The sequence below is a fragment of the Alligator sinensis genome, unplaced genomic scaffold (assembly GCF_000455745.1).
Source record: "Alligator sinensis unplaced genomic scaffold, ASM45574v1 scaffold628_2, whole genome shotgun sequence".
NCBI lineage: Eukaryota > Metazoa > Chordata > Crocodylia > Alligatoridae > Alligator > Alligator sinensis.
The window spans coordinates 5,490,983-5,517,396 of record NW_005841833.1 but is presented as its reverse complement, the minus strand read 5'-3'; the positions used below and the strand labels follow the sequence as shown (position 1 = coordinate 5,517,396).

Sequence of the window (26,414 nt, the reverse complement as noted above, 5' to 3'; positions counted from 1 at the left end):
GGTCTGATTTCTTTCTCCCTGGGGGAAATGGGGCTACCTGGATAGATGGGTGCTATTACTGCCTCCCTTGAGAGCTGTTGATTAAAATTAATGCAGCAAAATCTCTCTTAATCCTGTAAGCGAACTTCTAGCATGCCACCACCAGCCATCCGTCCCAGCTCCCACACGAAGGAGAGTGCTGCCTATCCCCGATCTGGTGATGGGTACGTCCCAAGTGAGATGTGATGGCTTCCAATTTTCTGAAGGTCGAAGCGTTTAACTGAGAGTGAGTTGCTTTGCTCTTCATGTGATTATGTTGCCTCTCTGGGTATCAGGCTAAGTCAATTAAGTTGCTCATTGCTGTCTCTGCAGCTTAAAACTAAATTGCCCAAAGTTTGTTTAACACAGCAATTCATTGCTCAACAGTTCAATGCCTGTGTGGGGAGGTGGAAACGAAGCAGTCTGCTAAACTGAGAAATACAGAGGGCTGCCTGTGCAACACGCTGCCCCACAGAGGTTGGTTTGGGGTGTCAGGGAGATCCATCTCCAGCTCTACTCAGCTCGAATAAGGTCTGCAATGCCAGGCCTCTTGGTTGGGGGAGAGGTGGGATGGTAAGGTGAATTCTAGGGAGCAGAAGATCAACAGTCAGAACCGTTTCACGGAGATATTCCCCCTGTGGCTGCTCTGCCAGACTCAATGAGCAAGAAGCAGATTATGGGTCTGATGCTCTCCTCAAATTTGCCTCCCTGGGTACCTGCTGTTACTTCACCAACTTGCTGTGTGTATAGGTTTGGGATTTCACAGCTCCCCTTTCATTGATTTGACAGTGGCAGCATGGGTCTGACTCTGGAAAACATGAAGCCATGGAAGCAGACCAGAGCTGAGCAGCTTGTGGGCAAGAGCAGAGCAGCATGGGTGACTGATACGATGTTCACAGAGAGAGTCAGGGACTCAAGATGCCGGTGGGTTGAGCTCTGAGGAGTTTTGTTGCTTCTTTGACAGAAAGATGCCCAAGGTGGAATCCGTCAAGGATGACAGGCTGGTGGAGCGGAAGCCTGGCCATCGAACTGACAACGAATGTATTAGGATAAGGTGGAGCAGTCGTTCCCAGGCCAGGCCCTGCAGGATTGGCACCAGCCCTTTGTGAAAGACTGGCTTCAGTGGGATCTTGCAGGTGAAAAGTCAGAGGGTTACAGAACAAACCTACCTCCCTGGGCACCTTGGAGCCTCTTCCAAAGGAAGGAGAGTTTGGAACATCTTGTCATGGATGTTCAGGGCTTAGCTTGTACTCCCCTGGGACCCTGGCCAGAGAAAATAGACTGATGGCTTTTTTTCTGCTTCTGCTCAGCTCCATCGTAAGGTGCCAAAAGATGCTAACAGGTTTGGCAAGGGAGAGCCTGAATCCAGTCAAAAAGCTGTTTCCTTGTTTATTAATCCTTGAAAAAGGTTTAATATTTTGTTCAAAACATGCTCACCCCCAAACTGCTAACCCTTCCCTCCTCACCCCACCATGGGAATTCTTCACCTTCAACCTCTTTATGCTCCAGACCGCTGCTGGGAGTTTGGGTGGCAGATAGTGGTATCCACTCCCACACCGCCTAATCACAAGCATGTCCCTGTACTTTTGGTGGCAGTGAACAACCCCAGGACAACAGGCAAGCCACTAACATGGCAATGCACCCAGGAGAGGCACCAGTTGCAGCAGGGACCATGGCAGCTGGCAGAAGGCCTGGGAGCAACCACATGCACCAGCTACCAGAGGCTGGACAGTGACGCAGTCTTCCTTGGCATAGCAAAGGCAGTGCAACATGCTGGCAGCAGGAAGCTCTGAGTGTAAATGCACTCCAAATTCTTCCAGCACCAGCTCACATGTGAGGCCAAGCATCAAGCCTCAGCATTCGATAGTCCTAGATTAGACTCGCACAGTATTCATCCCTTAACCACATCATCATGGCTCCAGGGCCAGAAAGCAGCCTCAGGCCATTCCTGACTGGTGCTGAGCCCTTTCATTTGCACTGACTGCAAGAGGGAAGGAGACCACACAGCACCTGGCAGGTCATCCTGACAAGTCAGGGCCTGATTCAGCTGGTACTTCAAGGAGGCAGCAGGGGCTGCTTGTGTCCTTAAAGGATCTTAAAGAATTGGGGCCTGAGTAAGCACTGAGTCACTGCTGTGGCATGGTGCTAGAAAGCAGCCAGCTGCTGGGGATGCCATCTGACATCCTGCCAGCTGCACTCAGTAAGAACACTGAATGCTGGCACCTGAGCCAAAGCCCAGTCAGGTCACTGCATCCTGCCCCAGCAGCTCCTCTGCAGTTAGTGTCATGCAGAATTTTTCTTCACCTCTTGTCTCAGGCTGTGGCACACAGATAGAGTTCAGTCACACTGACTTACTAGGTCCTGCTGGTGTCTAGCTCTGCCTAGGACACAACCGTAATGCCAATCTCAGACACACTACAAGACGGGCAGAAAGAAAATGAGAGAGACTGCAGAAACCACTAGGAGGGAGTCAGTTTGTCTCACTCCCGAGATGGCTGTATTTCAAGCGGTGGTATGACACGAGTGGCAGTGATTCGATGGTGTGATGTAGCAAATTGCAAAGCTGATCACAGACTCCGTTAGCAACCGTTTGTCGTGGTGCAGAGTGGAATGGTACTGCCTCCCAGGGAAGGGGTCCAGACACACAAGTATTTGAGGCACTGCCTTTAAACTTGCAGAAGAGAGGGAGGATCAATGATGGGAAAAGACTGATTATTGCTTTATGGTTGCTATGGCATCTGTTCTCTATATTCTGTCACTTATGCCTCTGAGACAGTCCTCAGACCAACAGGACTGCATCCTGCCTCTCTAACAGGCACTCTTCAGACAGAACCAATCGGCAAAGCAGCCTTCTCACCCTGACTGCATAGAAGGGAAGACACAGGAGCCGCATTCAATTCCGAACCATCTGCCGCCCTATGAATAAAGGCAACAGCAGCTCCCAGACAATGAAGCACAGATCACTTCCCAGTTTAACCACTTCAGCCAGGGCGCAGGCAGGAGGATTCCTGGGGAGGAGACCCCAAGGTCTCACACAAGCGCAACCACACCAGAAGTGCCTACCTACTCACTGGATCATCAAACAGAAACGAGATGTTAGGACTGAGCAACACCACTTGGGAATAGAAGACCTGAAGAGAGCAGTCAATGATCCCTCCCCAGGCCTGAGTGCATCCCACAGTACAAGTGTTGCCACATCGTGTCTTCAGACAAGGAATAGGCTAAAGGAAAGAGGGGATTTGCTCACAAAGCAGCGTGCCTCACCTCAGTTACTCCCTGTAAATTGTTCGCTGGGGACTGTCAGGGCTCCTAGCTGGGCAATCAACATTTTGGTAGCTTTGTGCTGAGAGTAAAGGAACAGCACCGCAATCTACCTCACGCTGCATCACCAATAGACCATCTCTGTTTGTGAAGTGTCCAGCACTGTGGGGACCTGGTTCCCAGCTGCAGCCTCTAGGCCCTGTCATAATACAAATAACAGCAACTCAGTGCATCAGTGTGGTATAAGAGCTTTCCGAAGATATCCTAGGCCAGTGTGAGCTGAAGGGGCTCTGGCAAGAGCTCTTCTGCCACAACTGCCTGAAGCAGCCTTTGCACCATCTTGTCTGTGCATGGAGGAAACTGGACAGGGAGGAACTCAGCCACAAACTTAGACAGGACAGTGCTGATTAAAGGGTTTCTCCTTTGAGAGACTGGGAGAAGTAGCTTTTCTCTCTAGGGCTGATTTGATGATGCCTGTGTACCAAAACCTCTCCTTGATTTCCCCTGGCATTTTGAATGTGCAAGGAATACAGACCTGGGTCCTGTCCCTGAGACATAGAAGCTGCTGCAACGTCTCCTGAAGAAAGTCCACAGCATGGCCGGAGGGGGAGATGGAGACGCTGGAACAGAAGACACCAGAATGTCAACCACGGAGGACAAGATCAAGGCAAGGAAAACGTAAGCAATGCTGTAGGCAGTTACTGAGGTCTTGCAAAGATACGCACCACTGCTCTCTGCTTCTTAGCAAAAAACTACCTCAAGGCATATCTGGGAGATAGAGGAATGTATTAATTGAATATGCACCTGATAATCTACACCTAAACTTTTTTTTGTTGAATCTGCTGATGGCAAATAATTCATAGTTTTACTTTATGTTCAAAATATATCCTGTGTTGGTCAGGATAGGTGCACTCTGACCCATGCCAGTGGCTTGTGCCATTTTATTTCTGGCCAGACTTGGACAAACACAACAGTATCCTCAGGTAGCACAAGTCAGTCAACATGGTTGCACTGCCCATGGCTCTTTTCAAAGGACTGGAGCAGCAAATTTAGGGAGTGTAAAAATCTTTGATCCTATGGTCTCATTTTGTGCTGCAGAAAGCAGGGACCAATCAACAGCCCTTTCTCAAGCTAAATGCCCATTGGTTTCAAGGGTGAGCGTGCCAGAGTAAGGACTACAGGGTTGGGCCCCTGAAGTGTAAAGGGAAGTAAAACACAATGCCACGGAGCTCATGTTCCTTTCAGTGTTACTATTTACAGGACGACCTCAAATCATGGCAGGAGATTTTATCATCATTTTGACCAGCCGTCCCATTTCCCTCTGCAAAAGGCTCCCTTGGTTATTTGTTTCCCTGCTTTGATTGAACTGCTCTGCTGAATTCATGTTAGTAATGAAATTTGTCATTCTGCCAATCAAATTGTAAAGAGTGTAATGACCTTTCATTATAGTGAAATCCCCTTCATAATAACATTTGCTCCACAAAAAAATTATTCTATTTCAGACAATTTATTTCTGACAACCCAGAGCTCTTTGCTAAATCAAGAAACAGGGAGTAGATGAAGAGAGGGAATTTTAAATGATATTGGAAATAATTCCAAAAATGCAGTGATAGGAACCAGAAAGGCATCAATGCCTGCTGGTTTATAATGGGTCGGACAGGTTTTGTGACCTAAACACAGTGCGTTTGGACTGTGTTCATATCATGCCTGTTGCATCTTATCCAGGACCATGACATTTTAAGTCAGCTCTATCTCAGCACAGATTTTCTCTGGGTGAATAAATGGCAGTGTCCTTTACTTAGTTATGATGTCATGATGGTGATCATAAAAATAAAGGATGAAGAAAGGGCTGTTTACCAGACAATGTAAGAGCAAAGCAGAAAAGCTGCTTCTGATATAAGAAATGCACGGTCCCTGTTCAAATACACCTAGCCATGGTCTGTATTGAACCTGCCATCCCCGGCCTGCTACATAGCCTCTGTTTGTAGGAAGCAGTGATCAGGCTCCCAACAAAGAAATGTGTTTTTGCCCAGGCTGAATTGCTCCAAATCCACATAGTCTCTTAGGAATGAGGAGAATGAATCTCACACTCCGCCCTGCAACCTCCTCGTCCTGCGCACAAGCATAGCATCCCCCTCCAGTGACAGCAAAACCCTAGAAAGAGAACCTATCAATACCCAGTGCCCTTACATTGGTCCCAGCATTTCAGCTCCGTGCTCTCAATGAAATGCTTTCTCCACCCCCCTCCTGCCTTTGATCAAAGGATGGGTCCTTCTGAGGGCTGGTGTGAATTTCCAGACTGGAGGTGGAGAACCCCAGTCTGTGTGACCCTCCCCTCCTTGGTTCTGTCATCAGCAATACAAAATCCTTCTCTTCTCCAACTTATTCAGCTTGAATCCTGCAAGATTTGCATTGGAGGCAGAATGTCAGAGCAGAACTCTCCAGCTCAGGCTGGTAGCCTTCCTGGGCAGGGGACAGGAGCGAACCCCGGCTCTGCTGCCAACCCTGTGCCGCTCGTGACCCAGACAGACTCCAGGGACAAATGGAGCAAAAAAATGGATTTCCTCCTCTCAGTAATTGGATTTGCTGTCGATCTGGGCAATGTCTGGAGGTTCCCTTATATCTGTTACCAGAACGGAGGGGGTAAGGACAAAGCTTTGTTTATTTTAATCTGCTTTTAAAGGAAAAGTAATGGCTTTTAAAAAAAAAAAATTTAGACTTGGAAAACTTGTTCTTTCTTCCCTTTGCTTGGTGGTTGTTTTACAGCCATGACTGCCTGAGCCAGGCAACTTCAGGGAATGATACAACTACAGCTTTGATGCGTCTCTCTTTTCCATGTTACCTCTACTTGTTTTAAATCTTTTTCCCCCGATGCCCTTCCTTCTGCAATTAGAAGTGTGAATTTCTGCTTTGAGGAAGAACACCACATGTTTTGCAATTAATACATTTAAAATTAAAAAGAAAGGAAAATTATGAAAAAGGACCACAAAGGTCAAATCCTGCGCAGTGGCTGATAACTTTGTGGTCTTGCCAGTTTGTGAAACTGATCCCGTTTGATGTCTTGCAGTTTAAGATCATTATTTCAAACATCCCAAATATCCTTGATTTGAGATTATAGGCATATCTCTCGTACAATTACAGTCCTTTAAAATAAAGCCAAAAAGGCTTGTCGCAGAGCTGTCCATGGTACTTGAATTTAGATGTCTATAAAGCAGCTTTCAGTAGGCTCAACCAATTAATTAAATGTTCTGATTATTTCTTCCTGACAGAAATTAACTTGAAGTTGAAAATTCCCCAGAATTCTACTGTTAGAAAATGTTTCTAGCAACTGTTTAGTCAATGAACTGTTTTAAATAAGAGTAGAAAAATCTCTTTTTAAGAGTGCAAAAATGTGGAAATAAAGATGTTTTACATTGTTTGCAGAAAACACGGTGGATTTGATTGCCGAAAGTTGTGGGAGTTCGGGTGTCATGCTTTAATGTTTGGGCAAATTACAAGAAAATAATTATGCTATGCCGAAGGCTATAGGCTAGATTCTGATTTCAGATTCATTCGTGTTGCTTCAAAGCATCTGCACTTCAATCCATGGGATTACTCCAGATGTACTGCAGTGTAACTGAGAGCAATTAATGGCTTGTTGTCAATTTACCTTAAAACATGCACACAGTAGAAATCTAAAAGGCATTTTATAAAAACATTAAAACACTAAGATGCTGTTCTTAAAAAATAAAAAAAAGTCCAAAAGGCACAAAGAGAAAGAGTGAGTACCTGTGCAAGCAGCGGATGTAACTTGTTCTTCATTTGTGTTCCTAACATAAAATAATAACAATAATTGGGCTTGGACTGACTGGCCTTCCCTTCATGCCTTTGTCCTGCAATAGACCTTAGAGAACTGTTAGCACCCTTGTTCAAAGACCACCTCCTAAGCTCCTTCTCCACGGCATACCCTCTCGTTTCATCAAGCCCCATTTCTCTGCTTCTCTCTCAATGAACCACTGAGGCAATGTAGGATGAGGCAAGTTGTTACACTGGCATCCTGCAAGTTATTTGCAAAGTCAGAAAAAACTTTTACGCCCTGTCCATAGTGAATGCTCTCTTTTGTTTGCGTTTCAAAGCAGCGATGATCAGACAGCGCAGCCTGGATGAATTCAGATGGTCAGGGCCTTTGCTTCCCTTGTGTCAGGCAATGCATGCGTATCTTTTCGGACTCTTCCTCGGCAAATTAGCAGATTCTATAAATAGCCTGGCACAGCAACTGCAGTGGACCACGTCTCTGTTATCCATGCCTGTGTTTCTCCATGTTTCTCGGACTGCTTCCTGCTGCCCTCCAGCAGGGCACACGTGGGGCATGATAGCACTCATCATGTAGGGAGATTCCTAGTGCCCCTGGCACAACATCAAACATATAGCTCAAGCAACAATTAGTTAACCTCACTTTTAGCTGCTATAGGAGACATGCCGGGGACGGGGGAGGGGGGCGCTATTTGTAGACCGAGTTGTTTGCCTCTCCAATTTATAATAGGTGAAGGGTGGAGTTACAAACACTGAAAACAATCAGTCACCAAATGGCATCATCCCTTCCCAGGCCACTTGCAATCCTGAAAAACGATGTGACATTTTGGAACCCCAGAGGGATGTGGGGGTGGCCATTCAGTCCAAGTCAGACAGAAATGGCTTCTACCAAAGGTGGAGGGTGATTGCCCCAGCAGCTGCCTGGCAACACCTGTTCTGACTGTAACTGGAGTGTGGTACACCCCCTCTGACTTCCTCCCCAATACGACCCAGCATTCAAGCGAATGCCTGTGGCCGGTGTCGTGGCTGCCTATATTCACAATGCAGCCATGCTCAGGATTGGGCCCCATTGTGCCAGGTGCTGTACAGACATAGCTGGATGGACTGCTGTAGTGGCTGGAGCCCTGCCTGTGACCGTGAAGTGAGGCCATTCCTATGAGGCCAGGCCACTTTCCCTCCACACCTTCCCCTTCACAAACCTGGCTACACTCAAGTCTTCCCAGCTAAGAAGCCCTTGCACTCTGTCTTTCTGGGGAGCAGTGAAAGGCAGCAATGCTGGACTGTGTTATGTATGCAGTTCTGGTACACTGCCAAGGCCAGAACCAGATTATTAGAGGAAAATGAGCTCTTTCCAACTGACACAGGGAGTGCTGGGGGCTTTACCTGAGACCCCTACGCCTGAGAGTCCCAGCACAGGTTCAGAAGACCTGGGTAGTTCAGAGACTCATCCAGACTCCGGTGTCCTGATCCACACACAACATGGGCACGACCCCTGCACAGGTCCCTCCATGCCTCGTCACGCAGCTTTGGGAAGAGCAGTAAACTTCCTTGCTCATATTCACCGCTGCCATGAAATTGCCCACATCTTCCGATGTGACCCTTGCCAATGGCCATTCAGCAAAAGGAAAACCTTGCATGCCCACTGGCTGAGACAAGTCAGACCAGCCATCTCTTTGGGTACAGGACTTTCAGTGGAGCCGGGGGGGCCTAAGTTAACTAATTCCCTGCAGGATTACTCTGAGGAGTGTAGAAAGCAGTTCCAGCTAGAAAGAATCCAGTGGGTACAAGTCTAGCCCCAGTAATTACTGCATTATGAAAAATGCAAATGACAATGTTAATTATTTATCTGGGAGAGGGACAATGCATATTCATTGGGAGTTTCCTCCATAGAACCTTTTCAAACCTGAAAGGTGCTTAATGCCTCTTTCCTCCCCATTCTGATGCTGTCTTGCTTGGGGTTACAGCTGGTTCATCTCTTCCTAACTAAAAGCAGGATGGCTTTAAGCCACAATGCAGCCACACACAAAGTCCAGAAACTCCCTGTGTGTCCCTGCAGCTCCAAAAAAGAACACCCTGATTCCTTAGCAAAGTAAAACATGGAGAGGAATGGGCTTGAAAACTGTCTGTGGCAGATTGGCAGTGAGGGGACGCAGAGCCCTGGTGAGCCCACATCTCTGGAGAAGCCACTTGGGCGATGCCGCCTCTTGGAACCAAGTGTGAAATCCTGCCTCTGCTGAAGTTGACAGCAAAGCTCCTGTTGACTTCAAGAGGGCCAGGCCCCCATCCCCGATGCCATCCCCTGTGACTCTGACACGGGCCGGGGTGGCTACTCCTTCCCGGAGCCTGTATGCAGCACTGATACTCACCCAGCCTGGGTGAACCTGCCCTCCCTGCTGTTGATGACTACAATGGTTTTGCTTCACTCTCTGTAGGGGCCTTCCTCATCCCGTATACCCTGATGGCCGTCTTTGGAGGGGTGCCTCTTTTCTACATGGAGCTGGCCCTGGGACAGTTCCACAGGACAGGAGCCATCCCCATCTGGAAACGGATCTGTCCCATCTTTAAAGGTAAGACACCCCTTCCCACCCCCAGTTTAATTCTAGTGTATGTGCTCAATTCTCTGCTTTGTCCACGCAACAGATGACAGGAAATTCCTGCAACCACAGGCCCAAACCACACAACAACATCTCACCAAAGTATTTTTGCTCAGTGCTCAGAGAGCTCAGCAGTTCAATAGTCCCTTCTAACCGATTAGCTCACCGGGCTTTGCAAATACCAACTAAGCTTTGCAACAAGCTGGCCAGCAGACTTAGAGCAAACACCGCTCACAGAGGGGGAAATTCATGTGCAGAGAGAAATGAGCTGACTTGCTCACAGTGACTCACATGCACTGTCAAGATCAAGACCCAGGGACCCTGATCCAGCCCCTGAGATGCTTCCTGTATCAGACAGAGTTCCTCAAAATCAGAGTCGTCTCCCCAAAGATTTATCCCATGGTTTAGTGACCAACAATTGCCAAAGTTGTTCCATTACACTGCATTCTCAGGGCCACGGTTATCCCCTGCAAGGGCATGATTTCCAGAAGGATGATGCCTCTAGCTGAGAACTAAAAAGAGAAGGCTCCAAAGTCACCACTCACTCTACACTATCCTGTCCGAATGCCACGTGCAGGAACCCTGCCCACACGGCAGTCAGGAGGAGCAGGCACATCTCCTGTTAAAGCAATCTCTCACCCCTCACAGGGATTGGCTTTGCCATTTGCATCATTGGCCTGTACGTCTCCTTCTACTACAACACCATCATCGCCTGGGCCCTGTACTATTTCTACTCCTCCTTCACCAGCTCCCTGCCGTGGACGAGCTGCGACAACCCCTGGAACACACCCAACTGCACCAACTACTTTGGAAAGAGCAACGTGACCTGGAGCAACTTCTCCAAGTCGCCGGCTGAAGAGTTTTATACGTAAGTGCATGTAAGTGGAAGACATAGGTGGGCTGGGAAAATTCCTTCTCTCCTTGGGGTCCAGCCACATGCTAAGGTCTGCTGAGCGAAGGACCAGGATCTCAAAGGCTTATAAACACATACCCCACTGTAATTTGCAGTGCTTTGTATCTTGATGTAAGTTAGACTGAGATTCTGAAGGGGCAGACCCGCAACTACCCCGGGGCAGCTCATCCAACAGGTGGCTCTGACTGCCTGGCTGGTAGGTGATGGAGGAGCAGGTAAGGCTTGTAGCAAATGGCTACCCTAAGAGGAGTCTGGACAGACAAAACCTAACCCAATGTAATTTCTGCTGGTGGAGTTTTACACCAGATTCCTGCAGAGCTAAAACTCCACCAGACTAGGCAAATTTGCCCTGGTTTAGGGGCTTATGTCATCTGCCTGCTCCTTTGTTTATGCTGGTGCAGTGCTTATTACACTGCTATAAATGTATTGTCTGTCCAGCGCTTCAGTGATTTGCTTGCCTAAGGCCGCTACCCACACTGAGTCAGGAGCTGAGCCTAGAGTTCAGGAGTCACCCGCTACTAAAGCAAGCTCTCTGCAGGTCTGCTGCAGCTCCAATGGTCTAAGCTGGGCACACCTGGGGCAGAAACAGATCCAGCCACATGACAAAAGACCCCCAGGTGACAAGACTCAGATGTGCCTTCCCCTTCTTGGATCAGCACCTAACCCTGGATTTCTTTTGCCACAGGAGGAAGGTCCTTGAGATTCAGAAGTCCAGCGGCCTGTATGATGTGGGTGGGGTCCGCTGGCAGCTCCTCCTCTGCCTGCTCCTCATCTTCACTATTGTTTACTTCAGCCTGTGGAAAGGCGTGAAAACCTCAGGGAAGGTAACCAAGCCTCCAACTCCAGTTCTGCCTAAAGGCCTTTCTGACAGTGCCACATCTCAGGAGAGCCCTCATACCCTGTGAAGAGGACCCACTGCATAGCATCCTTGCTCAAAACAGAGGGCCCTTCCCTGCATGCTCTGCCTCTCCCAAACACACACCTTAGCACAGGAGCCTGGTTAACCAGGTTCAGTGATGCTGCCTGACTTCACAGCAGAGGGGGACTGCAAATTGCAAAGAGTTGTCTAAACCAGACTGATTCCCCTGTGTGTTAGGAGTCACCCAAACACTAAGTACATTTGGGCACTCAGATCTGATAGGTGACAACCTGCTAACAAAGGGGAAAGGCAAAAATCCCCCAATCGATTATAACAACCTGCTCTGCCCTCATGGGGTTTAAAAGATATAGGTCATTCTTTCATGGTAGCCTCCTTGCTCCACATAGTGCCAAAATCTTGCAGGAATGCTGTTTGCTTTCAGCCCATTGCTAAAGAACAGCATAACCCTGTTATACAGAACCCCTGTGGGACCAGGAGAAAAGCTCATTAAAAGAGGGTGCTCGCTATAAAGAGGCTAGTCAATTTGCTGCATCTTAGTAATTTAAAAAATTGGCTCCTACTGCTGGGATTGTTAAAAGGGGGATGTTATAAACAGGGTTCATTATAACGAGGTTGTGCAATAGCATCCCTCCAACCAGGTTGTGTTCATTGGACTGGCCATTCCAGTTCCATCACGGCCAGCGAGGCCTGGGGTGTCTTCTCTGTCTGTCTCCAGCTGGAGTCTGCCTCCCTTGTCCCTGCCAGTGACATCTGGCCCTGCTTTCCAGGTGGTGTGGGTGACAGCAACTCTGCCTTACGTTGTCCTCCTCATACTACTGGTTCGGGGAGCGACTCTGCCCGGGGCATGGAGAGGGGTCGTCTTCTATCTCCGACCCAACTGGGAGAAGCTCCTGAGCACTGCAGTAAGTGTTAGCAAACAAGTCCCCTTCAAGGGCTCTGCCCTGTGTAGCCAGGTGTTTGTTGGGTGTAGCCAAGTTTTGAGGAGCCACGGAAGAGCCTGTGAGTCAAGCAAGGAAGGGTTAAATGCTCTGTTTTGGCTTTATACTAGAAACTAGCATGAACTTCAGCACTGAATTGATGACCCTAGAGAGGTCATGTGTCTCTCAAGACAGGCAGAAGGGGGACCTGCTAGCTCCACGCACTCCCCAGGGTTCATTGCCTAGACTCAGTAGCCTTGTCCACAGCAGGGAAAATCAGATGCACAAGAATACTGGCTGCAATGGAAGCTGTCCCATGATACAGAGCGGCTGCTGTGTCATAGGACACTGCTCTGAGTCTGACATGGAGGTGAAAATGTCCATGAGTGGCCTTTCCACTACAGTGTGGGGCTTAATATACAAAAGACAAGAACTGGCAGGGAGATATTGCTAGAACAGCACGCCGGGGAGAAAACATTAGCCACAGTGTCACATACTTTAATGAGAAAGTAAGTGTACCTGTTGCATCTCCCGGCCTGCTAATCCGCTCCAGCCACCTCAGCGGACAATGGCCTTTAACAAGGAGCTTGTTCACACAAGAGCCAGCGCTTGCAGGTCCATCGGGCACATGCCCGGCCCAGATGAGAGAACCAGAGAGTAATGGGTTTATTATTCCTGCACAAAATAGCGGCATGCTGGCCAAGCTCTTGGAAATGCAAATCTTTAATTGGATCACCCATCTCATTTGCTGCCAGGTTCCGTTCCTGCCGCGTTCTCGCCCGCCCGTATAAAGCTGGCCTGACAATAGATTTCCTGTCTGTAATTAGCACAGAGCTGCACTTGAGCATTTTCATGAAAGGTAATCAGCGATATGCTCTCCAGTTAGAGCCTTTCATAACAGAGACAGGGCTAATCATTCAACAGCCCTCCCTTTTCCCAGTCACTGTGAGCACAGCTGGAGCAAAGGGAAAGTTTCAGGGCACCCCAGGAAGCAAAGCTGTCACAGCCCAAACGCCTGGGTGTACACCCTGTGCACCCTGGCCCATTGGGCAGGACCTGCCCTGTGCCTGCCTGGGATCTAGGCTTTCTGGCTGGGCCCAAGCCCTCAGGAGACACCTGCAATCCTGCCTCCATCCAGCTTCTCTGCTTGCTCTGCCAGGTTTGGGTTGATGCTGCTGCCCAGATTTTCTTCTCCTTGGGCCCTGGATTTGGCGTTCTTCTTGCCTTGGCCAGTTATAACCACTTCAACAACAACTGCTACCGGTAAGAAGCCAACTGTGGGCTTTGCTTTGGTGCCCTCAGCACCCCGGAGGCTGGACTCCCCTGCTTCCACATAACACCAGCTTATCTGCCTGCAGGAAGCCTGTTGGGTGGTGTTCCAGCTGCTAAAAAAAGTCTACCCAGCTCTGTTTACTCCTAGGCAAGCCGAGTTATCCTGCCCAAACACAGCTACTGCCTCTAGCGAGAATCCTCTTGCCTCTGGGCCAACAACTCCTGCAGCTAGAAATGCAGGAGCTTTTGGGAACGGCGCCCGTCCCAGTCACTCTCCCCCTTTCTGCCTTTCAGGGACGCGATCGTCACCAGCGTGGTGAACTGCCTGACCAGCTTCCTCTCGGGCTTTGTCATTTTCACAGTGCTGGGCTACATGGCTGAAATGAGGGACGTGGAAGTAGAAGATGTAGCAAAAGACAAAGGTTTGCCCTCCGTTAGCCTTGGAATAGTCTCTTCTGCCCTCCAAGATAATGGATACTGGTCTGCAACCATGTGTTGGGGGCTGGGTGATTAATGGTCAATCCTGCAAATCCAGATCCTGAGCTATGCCCCTGGCTTTGCTGTATGAGCTCCAACATAGGCGACTGGTAGGAGGGACACAGGAGTGGGGCATGTGCCCCCCCTGACAGGGTCGTCTTCTCTGCCAACACCAGCGGCAGCTTCTGCAGGTGCTCGCCAGCCCTGTCCCCACTGCCAATGCTACCGCTGGCTTCTGCAGGTGCCCCCCCCGACTCGGGAGGCACCAGTTGCCCATGAGCTCCGGCAAGCTATGTTGCCTTCCTGTGCCTCGACTATTCCCATCTAATTCAGAAGAAGGAAAAACTACCTTCTTCACAGGCCTTAAGTAATGGTTGTCAGGGCAGTGAGCTGGCAGCTCAGGTGGGGGCCTTCCCTAGGAGTGACCAGGCACTGAGGGGGCTTGGGCACAAATTGGGGCAGAAGGCCAGGCCTGGCAGGTGTGAGTAACAGAACAATTTTCACCTGCACAAAGAGGAGTGAGGCACCTACTTCCTCTCTGTGAGGGTTGGGTACTGAACTGCCATTCACTCCTGCCTTGGACAATCTTCTCCCAAGAGCTTTTCTAACATGGCATGAAAATCCCCGTACTTCTGCCAGTGGGCACGAGGCAGAAGCTCCAGGATTTTTGTCACACAGGACCACATTCATAGCAACTGGTGAGCAAGGAATAACCAGCATCTCCCTTCCAGGTCCCAGTCTGCTGTTCATCACCTATCCCGAGGCCATCGCCAACATGATGGGCTCCACCTTCTTTGCCATCATATTCTTCCTCATGGTGATAACTCTGGGGCTGGACAGCACGGTAGGTACCTTCATGATCCAGGAAAGGACTAAGTGCCCATTCCAGAGCACCCTGCCCTTGAAGGATTCCTCCGTGGCCAGAACTCTGGTCAGTGCTGGGCATCCATCCAAAAAACAGGGCCACAGGCTGTGAAAAATACCCTGTCTCTTCTCCTCTCAAAATGGCCCATGTGCAGGTTATTTCAATGGGCCTTTTACTCATTTCTGCTCTGTATAAGGCTGATTCTGCCTCCCCCAGGCCCCTTTATTAACTTCAAAGGGACAAGGAATTGGTCCTAAGCGATAATCCCTGAGGGGTGGGTAATCCCTGGTGTTACTCAGCCTAGTGATGCTGCTGACGAGCCCCCAAAATGATAAAGGAAGTTGACTTTTCTCAGCGCTGGCTAGGAAAGCAGGGACAAGCACAGCAGGATGGGTTTGCATAAAAAGGTCCCCTCTATTTTATGATTTTTATTTCACTCCAGCAATTATTGTAAGAGTCCATAATTTTTTTTCATTTGTAAATAAGACGCAATGAACCCTAATATTATCCAAGGATAACATCTGTGCAGCATACTTCAAATTTGAGGCTTGATGGACAGTGTGCAGCCAGGGAAAGGCCTTTGGAGCTAATCATAAAATGTAATATCCAGAGAGAGTCCATGGGGTTATAGTGAATTTTGCACCAAGTGCAGAATCTGAGCCTTTGTTTCCTTTTTCTGGCTCCCCCACTGTTTCCTCTGGTTCCTGCACAGTTTGGAGGCTTGGAGGCTGTGATCACAGCAATAATGGATGAATACCCTCACATCCTGGCAAAGCGGAGGGAGCTGTTTGTTCTTGGCCTCATCACCATGTGCTTTCTGGGATCTCTCACTACACTGACGCACGTGAGTATGTCAGAGAGTGGATTCAATGCCACCTCCTTCTGCTGCTGGACCTTCATACAGGCCGCATGGGAAATGCCCGTGGGAGAGCAGGCTGCTGCTGACATACAGCCCCGCAATGGGAACAAGCAGAGAATCTTCATCTTCCACAAGGGCATTCGCCAAATTTCTGCCGCTGTCATGCTGTCATTCTCCTGGCTTGAGAAGGTCCCTGGGATTCCTTTGCAATCGTCCCTACTCTCCACTACCCTGGTTCATTTTAAGTCCTTTGCTAAGTTCCTGCCTTGCACTTTATTCCATTTTGCAGATCATACTAACCACCAGTCCCAGGCCAAGTTACTGGGCAGCCCCCACAGCCCACATAACCCTGCGGTTTGCTTGTTGCCTCATAGCCGCTACGTAACCATACTTCCTCCCTCACCCAGACCTAATTAGCTTCCTTAACAGTCCTTTGTGTGCAATTTGGTCAAAGGCTTTTCCAAAGTCCTTATAAAGCCTGGAGCTCTATTAGCCAGCTCCCCAATCTCGCTGTTTTACTGACACACTCAAACGGAAACACTCTAGTAGACTGGTGAGCCCTGGTTTTCTTTTTCAGGCACCAGGCTGGCTTGTCCTGGCAATGTTCAAAGTAAGGCTTCCCACTTCCAGTTTGGTTTTTTTTACATCTGGTTTTTCTCAACTGACCGCAGCAGATTCTCTTAGACCGGCCTCCTTCACTCAGCCTTTCTTACAGGACTGCACCTGCAGCAATATCTCAAGGAAGAGAAAAGTCTCCTTCACCTAAGCACCCTCAATCCTAAACCCCACAAGGGGCTTAGCAACTCCCCTCCAGTGCATGGATTGAATGCTTGAAAAAGCCAGCGCAGTGGAAGGAGAGAGAATCCAGCATTGCCCAGTCTACCTAAGAGTCACTAACATTACAGCCAGCTTGCATTTGTCATTCCAGGGTGGGGCATACGTTGTAAAACTACTGGAAGAGTTTGGCGCCGGATGCTCGATTCTAGCTGTAGTGTTGTTAGAAGCAATAGCAGTGTCATGGTTTTACGGTAAGGAAACTCCCTTTGGACACCTCTGTTATTAAGTGATGCCCCTGAACAGCCAAAGATCTTGACCCTTCAAATACTTGTGCATAGGCTTCTCTGTGCACAAGGCTTAATAGGACTTATTCTTGTAGCGATATAAGAAGTCTTGGCTAGGCTAGAGTAAAGGACAGTCTCTCGCGAGCATGGCAGTTGTGAGCTTTCTCCGTGAGTTCTCTGCAGGTGCTGACTCTCCCTTGCCGAGCAGTGACACGATGTCTGTGGTCCATTTTCTTCTGCACAGGAATTCAGCGGTTCTGTAACGACGTGAAGTCCATGCTGGGCTTCGCCCCAGGGATGTTCTGGCAGGTTTGCTGGGTGGCCATCAGCCCAGCCTTTTTAGCAGTGAGTATTGTTGTCCCAAGCTGGGGCTCAGCTTGCTAACTTTCCTTTAGACACCTAACCATGCATGTGCCGGCTGGAATGCTGACATAAGACCTGACAGATTCTGGGAGGACATCTATAGCACAATATGACCTATGTAGTAACAGCTGAGTTAGCCTCCATCCAGCTAATATAGAGAACACAGGCTGTGAAGATGCAGCAGCTATGGTGGATCAGCTCAGTGGATGCATTTGCACTTTAGCACAGGCTATCCAAACCCTCTGGCAACCCTATGAACTAAAGCCCTTGCCATCATGTCTCCACTGCTTTCAGTGCCTGTGTTAGCGACGTCAAAGCAAGCTTAGGTCTGCCTGCACCCACCACTCACCCTCCCTTGCTCCCCAGTTCAGTCACCCTTGGGTGTATAAGGAAGGAGGGCTGTTGTTTACGAAAAGTCACCTCCTTTGTTTTCTGTAACCAGAAATCAATAGGAAGTTTGCTAAGTAAAGTGGGAACATGACATTCTATCCATACACACTGAGACTATGCACTTGTCAAATAAAAAGGTTGCACAACACGTATTGATCTGCATGATCTATAGATCATGGGCCATAGCTCACAGTTGGCAGCTGCAATTCAGTTTGAGTCAATGAAGTGATGCCTGCTTACACCAGCAGTGATTTTGGCCCTGTCGTGTTCCTTCTATAAAACAAATCCATCTACTCTAAAGATTGCAATGTATCAGCTTTGCTGTGGTCCAGCTTGCCAGACAGGCTATTTTAAATGCAGCTCCAGTGCTGCACTGTGTACTGGATCCATCACCTTTGAAACGCCAGCCTTACACTGGACTTCAAAGAATGCCCATCTGTAAGAGAGAGAATGTATTAATATCACCTGCCTTCCAGGGGGGAGAGGGATTGTAAGGATGAATAGCTGTGTTAAGGACTTGAGAGCTTAGGTTTTAGGGGCAAAGTACTATAAGCAAGGCAGAAGGAAAATGAATGACTGAGTTACACCAGTGAGAAATAACCTCAAAGGGGCAATCTCTAAGAGGTCTTCCTCTGATGAAAACCTGACAGACAACCTAGATCAGAGCTAGTAAGGAATGCCTGTCTGGCAAATGTTGATTTAAACCCCATACTGGCCTTTAATAACTCAGCATGAGTTTGTAAGTTTGATGGGTACCAGTCTGAGAGTTTATGAGATGCTGTATGCCAATTTGCTGGCACCAGGGAATTAATCCCAGCTAAGAAGGCACAGATGTACGTGATCCTGGTATAATCATGAATGAGTATTACAAGGGAGAAAAAACATGGATGCTGTGTTGAATGGAATTTTAGTGCATCATCATATACAGTCACTTCTAAATTACCAAAAATGCTATTACCCCATGAACCAGGGTGGATCATGTGCTTTTCATTGGCCCTTGGAATGCAGGTCTTGCAATCATACACCTCTCACATAGCTCTCTTGCTCTGTTAACAGTTTATAATAGTCAGCTCTCTCCTGGACCAGCCACCACTCATGCTCTTTGACTACCAGTACCCAGAGTGGAGCATCTCAGTAGGGTACCTCATTGGAGCATCATCCTTCATCTGCATCCCTGTCTACATGGTCTACAAGCTGGTCTGGACACCTGGATCTCTCAAGCAGGTCAGGAAGAGCAGGATGTCATGTGATGTTATGCAATCCTGTGTAGTTCAGATATTGTAGGAGGCTGGGAGCCAGCATTCGGTGCAGCGCAATGGGAGAGGCTAGGCCAGCCTCACAAAGGAGTTCCTTATGCAAATACACTCTGCCACAACTGCAGAGTTACAGATCTAGGGGAAACAATAGCCCCCCTGCACAGCCCCCTGGTCTGACTGCCCCACATTCATGAGTCCAGGGTTTGGTCTAGTCACCTCCTCCCACCTGCTTGGCTTTCTCTTCTGTTTCTGGGGGTGGAATGACCTCCTCTTACCAACTGAGAATTCTGTTTTCAAAACAGCTGCTGACCCCTGTCTTGTCCCTGTGCTTCTAGCAGGTAATTCCCAGATGTCAGCCTCTCCTTCCCTTTCTCTCATATAAAAATGCTCCTGCCAGCTTCAGGAGAGAGTTCCCTTCAAAGACAAGAGCCCAACATGTAGCAAACCTATTGCTGCACTAGAGCAGAACCATTCGATGGTGGCCCTTGCTTCCATGTCATGGCCCCTGGACCTAGCTGTTCAGCTGGCTGCCAGGTTCCTGCTGTGAAATGAGGATCCAAAGCCAAGCAGGTAGTGACGTTACAACAGTGTGTGCAATGTGATATCATTACAAAGCAAAGTGGAATTTATCATCTGACCCTGAGGTCACAGACCTCATCTCCCCATCCACAAGACACCCCCTCCCAGTACCTGATTACGGCAGGGGCTACCTTGCTTGAAGAAAGGCACATCAGCAGTCACCTGAGGGTACGTGCCCCTCTGAGCTGCCATGCCCTCATTTCTTGGTTTCATTTGCACCAGACGCTGAGGCTTTCAGTGGTAGATGGTTGTGATGGGAAAGATAAATCACACAGCTCAGGTTGGACACTCACCACCAGAGCTGTAGAAGGTAACCCATTTCCTCCTCATCCCTGCTAGCGTCTGGCAGAGTGCATTCGGCCGGAGAAAACCATCCGAGACCAGCCGGCAGAGTCAGTCCGTATGTCACCTGTCCCCTAATTCTACAGCCCACAGAAGCGAGGTGAAGACTGCCAGTCGGCTCTGTGATTACCAACATAACAAACTACATGGACAGGGAGAACAGCTACCAACATGATTTGAATTGCTCTCCTGCGTCTCTCTAAAACCTGTGCACACTGGTCAAAGCCATCTCAAGACCTGAGGCACACAGCAGTGCCACTCTCTGCAGACTGTTTACCCATGCCATACCAACTGTACATGACCATGCATCTCAGTAAAAGCCTGTACTGTCAGTGTCCTAATCATATGCCTAAGCGTCCTGATCCAGGTCCCATTGAAGGCAGAGATGATCTCTGCATTGGCTGCAATGAGAGCAGGATCGGGATTCACCTGTGTCTGAGTTATCAATAAAATTGTAGTTTGACCAGAAGTCTCATTGTCATGGTGTGGACAGCCACAGTTACAGAGCAGACCGTGATCACACCCCCGTGCCTAAGGCATTGTACTGGCCACAACATGGCAGCTGCTTCCACACCTGACCCTCCTGCCTAAGTGCTAACTGACAGCATCAGGCAGATCTGTGGTTCAGGCTGGGAGACCCAAGAGAACCACAGACTTTGGAAGCACAATACCCCTCTTCCAGTCTCAGGCAGGCATTTTTTCTCCAACCGCACATATGTGCTTTCCACACAATGGAGCTGATTTCACTGCTACACCTGGATGCCTCTACAGCACTGATGGTCTATCCTGTGTTATATTCCAACCTAAATCCACTTCCAAATTGTCTTGCCTGTCCTCTTCGTTATCCAGGAGATCTCTTGTTTAGAGATAGGTTTGCCTTTCCCCTTCCTCTTCCTGCAGTGAAGTCACAAGGTGCTCTTTAGGCTGCTGCAATATCAGAGTATACCTTGACCCTCCCTGAGAGACATTTGTCTAGCCTGGTATATTCTGTTGTCCTGGCTGCCATTGGAGCATACACCTGGATATGATGGACTCCAAAGTAGGAACCTCTTCCTTCCACCAATGTAGGGAAGAAAGCAGCAGGGTGGGGAGGATCAAGGACTTGCATGCTTATATATTTTTTTTACAGTTTGAGCCAAACTCAACTGGCACAAAGAGCGCAGTAGGTTGCATGTGGGAAATACGCTGGTCAGAAAATGAGGGCAAGGGGTAACGGACTCTGACTTGCAGTGCAGTGCCAGCAGATTTGCAAAACCTGAGCAGCTCACGCCATGAGGGGCCCAGAAGCATGGTGGATCACAGGGATAATGACTCCCAGGATGGCCTAAGATGAAGGATGAGGTTGACAGTGATCTGTTTCCCTGGTGCATCTAACAAGGGTGATTCCACTGACTTGGGTGAACTTGCTCTGGATTTGTGCCATGACCACTGGAGAAGCTCCTCTCCCTTTTCTCAGACATGTGCAGACCTCCTTACATAGTGGCTCCCCTATCCGATCAGTCTGACAGAGAATGCCATGGGAGGTGCACCTGGGACTGCACTGGACCCATTGTTCTGATATCAAAGTTCCCTTTGAAAGAGAAAACAAAGCACAAGTTATGAGCAGAGCTCAATGAAGGGAAGCAAAATAGGCTTCCATCATTGCTTGCTTGTTTGAATTCAGAATAGGTCTAACTAACATGGGAGGAATTCCTTATTGCCAAGTCTGATTCTAAGCCAACTTCACAATCCTTCAGGTTTCAGAAGGGCACAGAGCTGCAAGTGCCTGCTACAAGAATAGGACTGTTCTGTTTGACATGACTACGTGTGAACAGGCTTTGCTGAGAAATGCCATCAGTCGGTCTTTGGTTCAAATGTACTGAACGCCAAGTGCAAAAACTGTTTATTCAAAATGTAAGTGACATGGAGAACAGATTAGATGGTGATTATTATGAGATAAGCCTAGTTATGGATCTGGGCTCTGACGTTTTCAAGGGAATTCAGAATACCTTGCTGGCCTTTTTTAAACGCTGTTAGAGATTGGAATAGCTTCTACGGTGGATCTAAATTTGTACTGATAACTGGCCAGTGCATGGGGTAGAGGCAGGTCCTCTCAATAAATGCCTGTAACTCAGCTTGCAGCATCTGTCCTGTCTTAGCACTTAACCATCACTCCGCTAAACTGAGTGCCCAGGAGGGAAATTCCATTTAAAGGTGATCCTCAAAACCATCACTCACTAAACTGTCCCAAACATGACGATGCTACATTGTGCCCCTCTAGTCATAGATCGCAAGTCACTAAAAGCTGCTATTGTTATCCCATTTTAGAGATGGGTACACAGAGGGGAAGTGACTTCTCCAGACAGCACAACAAGGGCAAACCCCAGACCTCGAAGTCCAGGCCTGGCATCCTGCTCCCTAGGCCAGGCTTCCCAAACAAGTAACAAAAAAGAACAGGTAGATATAAACCATAAACACATGTATATATGCAGGCAAAAAGCTGAAGCTCACTATTTCTTCTATTTACACACCCAGACTCAAATGTAGATGCCCCATTTTATCCCACAGCCCTGGCAACATCATAGTTATCTAAAATGCTCTCCCTGAAAGCTTGCTTAATAACTATTCTCCAACTATTTGGGTTGGTCTAATAAAAGATATCCAATTCACCCAAGGAACCTTGTCTCCCTGAACAGGGGCAGTGGAGATAGCATCTTGGATTTCAGTTTAGACACTCCAGTAAGACAGGAGTACTCCTCAGCTATTTTCTTTTTAAAAAGCAAATACTAAGGCAAACCATTGGTAACTCAGGGTGTTACAGGTGTCAGCACTGCCTGAAATGTGATAGTGACCCTATCTGCTCCAAAACCACAGGCTCCTACAACTGGTGTTGCTGGCAGCTCTCCAACAGTGGCTGGCAGTACAGGCCCTAGGATACACAGTTAAGCCCTTCTAAATCCAACCAGTCATGGGCAACAAAACACACACGCACCTCATGTCACTGCAACACACCTGTACTCATGGTCTGCACTAGTGTTCTGGGATCTCAGCAGTGCACCTTTATCATCATCTATTACCTTTTTCAGCCTTCATGAGTCCTTGTTGTCCCCATCAAACACCTTACAACTCCCAGGTTTCCTACTACAGCCAATGTACTGTCATTGATCCGTGTCTTTGGCATGTCTTTCGAACTCAGCGTGTTGTTATTCTGGATGTTTATAAATGAAACGTTGCTATTCAAAAAATATCATTTCATTTATAAATCTGCATGCAGCAAGCTTCTTTTTGCAGCTTTCACTCTACCCATTTCTGACAGGGCTGTGAAACCATTTTCTCATAAATGCCAATATTAGACTTAAGAATAAACTTCTGCAAATATAAATCACCCTAGAACTGCTATGAGTTATTCATATCTATTTTGCAAATAGTTCTTTATGACGGTTAATTTCCAGGCAGGTTTCCTTTACAAACAGACTTTGATCATCTTTGCTCGTGCTTTTCTGTAAACCCAGGGTAGACACGTGGAACGAGAGCAGACGGCTGTTTTAGAACAGCTTCTCTGCACAAACGCCGGGTACAGTTTGCTAATAAGACTGATGGTGATAAGGATCCTTTCTGAAAGACAACAAACAGAACATGCCTAAGACCGATGCCAAGAACAAGTGGAGGCTCGCTGCAAGGCTCGCTCTCTCAAGAGAACAGAAAACCTCACTTTCAAAGCGCTAGGAAGCATCAGAGAAAATCCAGATGGAGAGTGGTTGGGGGAAAAGGGCGTAATTGAGGAATCACTTGTAACAAACTCTCTAAGTTCACTGCAAATTTAACCTTTCTTGTACGTGTGCTATTCCCTTGGCCAAAAGGAGAGAATCCCTGATTGCGTCCTTCCGGACTACAAGCCCCGGCGTACACGGCTCCAGGCAGGCGGTAGGAGTGTGTCCCGCCGAAGCGTGCACCTCCAACCGCGGAGCACAGCGAGAAGCAGCCGAACACCCGGGGCTGCATTTGGGTGCGGTGCACGTGCTCCCTTGCAGCTCCGTGTCTACGTGGAGCCGGGCCAAGCCGCCCAGTGAATCTGGATTTACCCTCACGAACCTGCCATCAGACTCCGTATCAGACAGCACAAGCGATGCAGTGAAGCGTCCCAGATGAGGACAGGCAAAGGCACCGTCCTGCCGTCGTCCGGAGTGCATTTCACCGGCTTTATGTGCGAACGGCCCTTTTTTATACCAGAAAACACCGGGCGAGTTCAGTCTTACGCGGTCGGCGTCGGCTGCCTTGCGCGGTGCGTTGCGCACCAGAGATTTCATGGATGTTTAGGGTCGGAAAGGACCCCTGCCCTGAGCACCAAAACGCAGCTCCTCGCCCCGCACCCATGTCTGTAGCCCCCCGTTGCGGCTGCGTCTCCTGAGGTGAAGGAAGCCTTGTCCACCCTCTGTCCACACCGACTAAACACCCCCGGGCGTGCGGGCACTGCTGTCCAACACGCCCGCGGGGCGGGGGGGCACGGCGATGGTGGCCTGCCCGGGTGGAGAAGGGGGGGAATGATGTGCGAGGCAGCCTCGCTCCCCCGCAGCCATAGCCCAGTCACATGGGTGGCGCGCGGCCCTGGCTGCACAGCTCGGGGCGGGGGCGCCGCTCGCTGGGCTGGGCCGGGCCGGGGGCAGCACGTTCAGCCCAGGTGGAGCGGGGCGGCGCTGAGTGCTTGGGGCTGGGCCGGGCCGGGCCGGGCCGGGCCGGGGCCTGGGGGCCGCCGTGGGTGGGGGGGGATGAGTCACGACACGACCCGGGGCCGTGGGGCCTGCGCCGCGCTCGGGGCCTGGCCTGCGGTGGGGACACACGGGGCATGGGGATGCCGTGGGTGCAAGTGGAGGCAGCTGCTGCTGCACCGCAGACCCCAACATTCTCCACGCGGACACGGGCGACGACTGCTGCGCGACCACTCCACGTGGCAGCCTGGAGGTGCGCGTAGGGCCGGTCGCCACGTCAGGAAGGGGCAGGAGCAGCTGAAAACCGACTTGGTCAAGGTTCATCAAGGCCGGTTCGTAAACCGCACAGCCGTCGGACGCAGCGAAGCCTCCTGCGATGATCAGATGACAACCAGCAGCGAGAACAAGGGATCTTGTGCAGCACAAAGGAGCGCCCAGCGCTTGGTTCGCTTTGGCACATGCTTATCTGTCTTCGGGTGTTGTACGCCCGACACAAAAAAAGTTGGCGATACTAGCGGCCTTTTAGAGAGCAACCGTCTTATCAGGAAAATCGCTTCGAGTTCCTTTTGAAATGTTACTGCTAAGAAAGAGGCTGTTGATGAAGATAAAGAGGCATGTTCTCCGTGTGACCAATTAAGCTGTCTACTAGCTACAACCAGATTCTCACTTTTTTTCCCCCCCAGTCGATCTGAAAATGAGAGCAGAGGGCAGAGTACATATTGGCTCTGCCGTGGTCTTGCAACCTGAAAGACAACTGGGTTGATATCCTGTGGGGTTTTCCTTTGCTGTTGTATATGTGCCTCTCTCATGTATATAAGGGGGTGGGCAAACAGAGGGGAAGGGGGCAGACTTTCTACATCTGGGTGAACAAAAAGGTATTAATTAGTAATATAGTAGGTCAAAATTGGGCAGTTCAGCTGTCACAGTAGCCACACAAAAGGAATCAACCGGGTTGTCTAGCTCTAGTCCCAGTGTTTGTTGTTCAGCGCCTTTATCCCGGATCTGAAGGAAAGCGTGAGATCACAGCTGGTGAAGTTTTATGGGTGACACAAATTGGAGACCAGTAAACAATTACCAGGACAAATCTGTTCAACAAAGCAGTCTTGGTACCCTGGTAATCTGGGCTGAGCTAGATAAGGAGTGTGTTCATGCTGCTATATGCAGGGTCCTAGCTTGAGATACTAAAAATGTAGGCCCAGTTACAAGATAAGAAGCTGTCTTCTGGAAAGCAACAAGCCTAAAAAAAATCTTGACATTTTTCTTGAAAAATAAGAGATGTGCCCTTAGCTACCCCAGGGAAAGCAACAGTGAAGCAGTCAGGGCACCGAGCTGGGGAGGTGGAAGGGTCTGTTCTGCCCGATTCAGACCAGGGACCTGAACTTCAGCCTCCACCTCCCCATCATTACTGGACCATGTTGGGGTGGGTCTCACTCAGTCTTTCCTGTTGGGCCAGAGAGAGCGTGGGCGAGCCTCTTGTTTTGAGCAAAAATTCCCTGAGGTTATCGGTTTGGAACCTGTTGCGTTAATTAAGACAAGAACTGTAGAGCTTCTTTTTCCCGCTCAAAATTGATTCCTGTTTCCTGACATGTCACTTTTTCCTTCCTGCAGTGCTGATGGGGAGTATCTTCAGTATCCTGCTAATCACCATGATCCTGATGGCAGTGTGCGTCTACAAGCCCATTCGAAGACGGTAGCAGAGCACGAGCGGCTGTCACAGGAATACTGGATCAATCACATTGCATGTGGAAACTTTGGGATCAAAGCACTGGTACTTGTTACAACTGATGTGCTATATAGCTGCTGTAAAACCAACCTGACTTGTACCCCAAGCTCTGGCTTGTAAGCGCCTAAGTCACTTGTGAAAGTGGCTAAGGGTGTCTCTCTGTTCTA

General features: G+C 49.1%; 2 protein-coding genes across 2 annotated transcripts in view; one reads left to right on the top strand and one right to left on the bottom strand.

Annotated features, from left to right (window-relative positions):
- SGSM1 (small G protein signaling modulator 1) overlaps positions 1-22,927 on the bottom strand; it is an 81,983-nt gene extending 59,056 nt beyond the window's left edge. Inside the window, exons 1-2 of the mRNA XM_025199486.1 lie at positions 22,896-22,927; positions 3,815-3,899 (exon numbers count right to left, since the gene is read on the bottom strand). The gene's annotated coding sequence lies outside the window, so the exon portion shown is untranslated. The remainder of the gene's footprint in view (positions 1-3,814; positions 3,900-22,895) is intronic.
- Positions 5,703-19,917, top strand: LOC102378174 (sodium-dependent serotonin transporter-like). Its single transcript, XM_006015273.1, has 13 exons — positions 5,703-5,922; positions 9,504-9,638; positions 10,314-10,533; positions 11,264-11,402; positions 12,226-12,360; positions 13,535-13,638; positions 13,942-14,069; positions 14,856-14,968; positions 15,702-15,833; positions 16,777-16,876; positions 17,154-17,254; positions 18,719-18,886; positions 19,837-19,917. Exons 1-13 carry the CDS (start codon positions 5,703-5,705, stop codon positions 19,915-19,917), a joined length of 1,776 nt encoding a protein of 591 aa, XP_006015335.1.
- Positions 22,928-26,414: the final 3,487 nt, after the last annotated feature.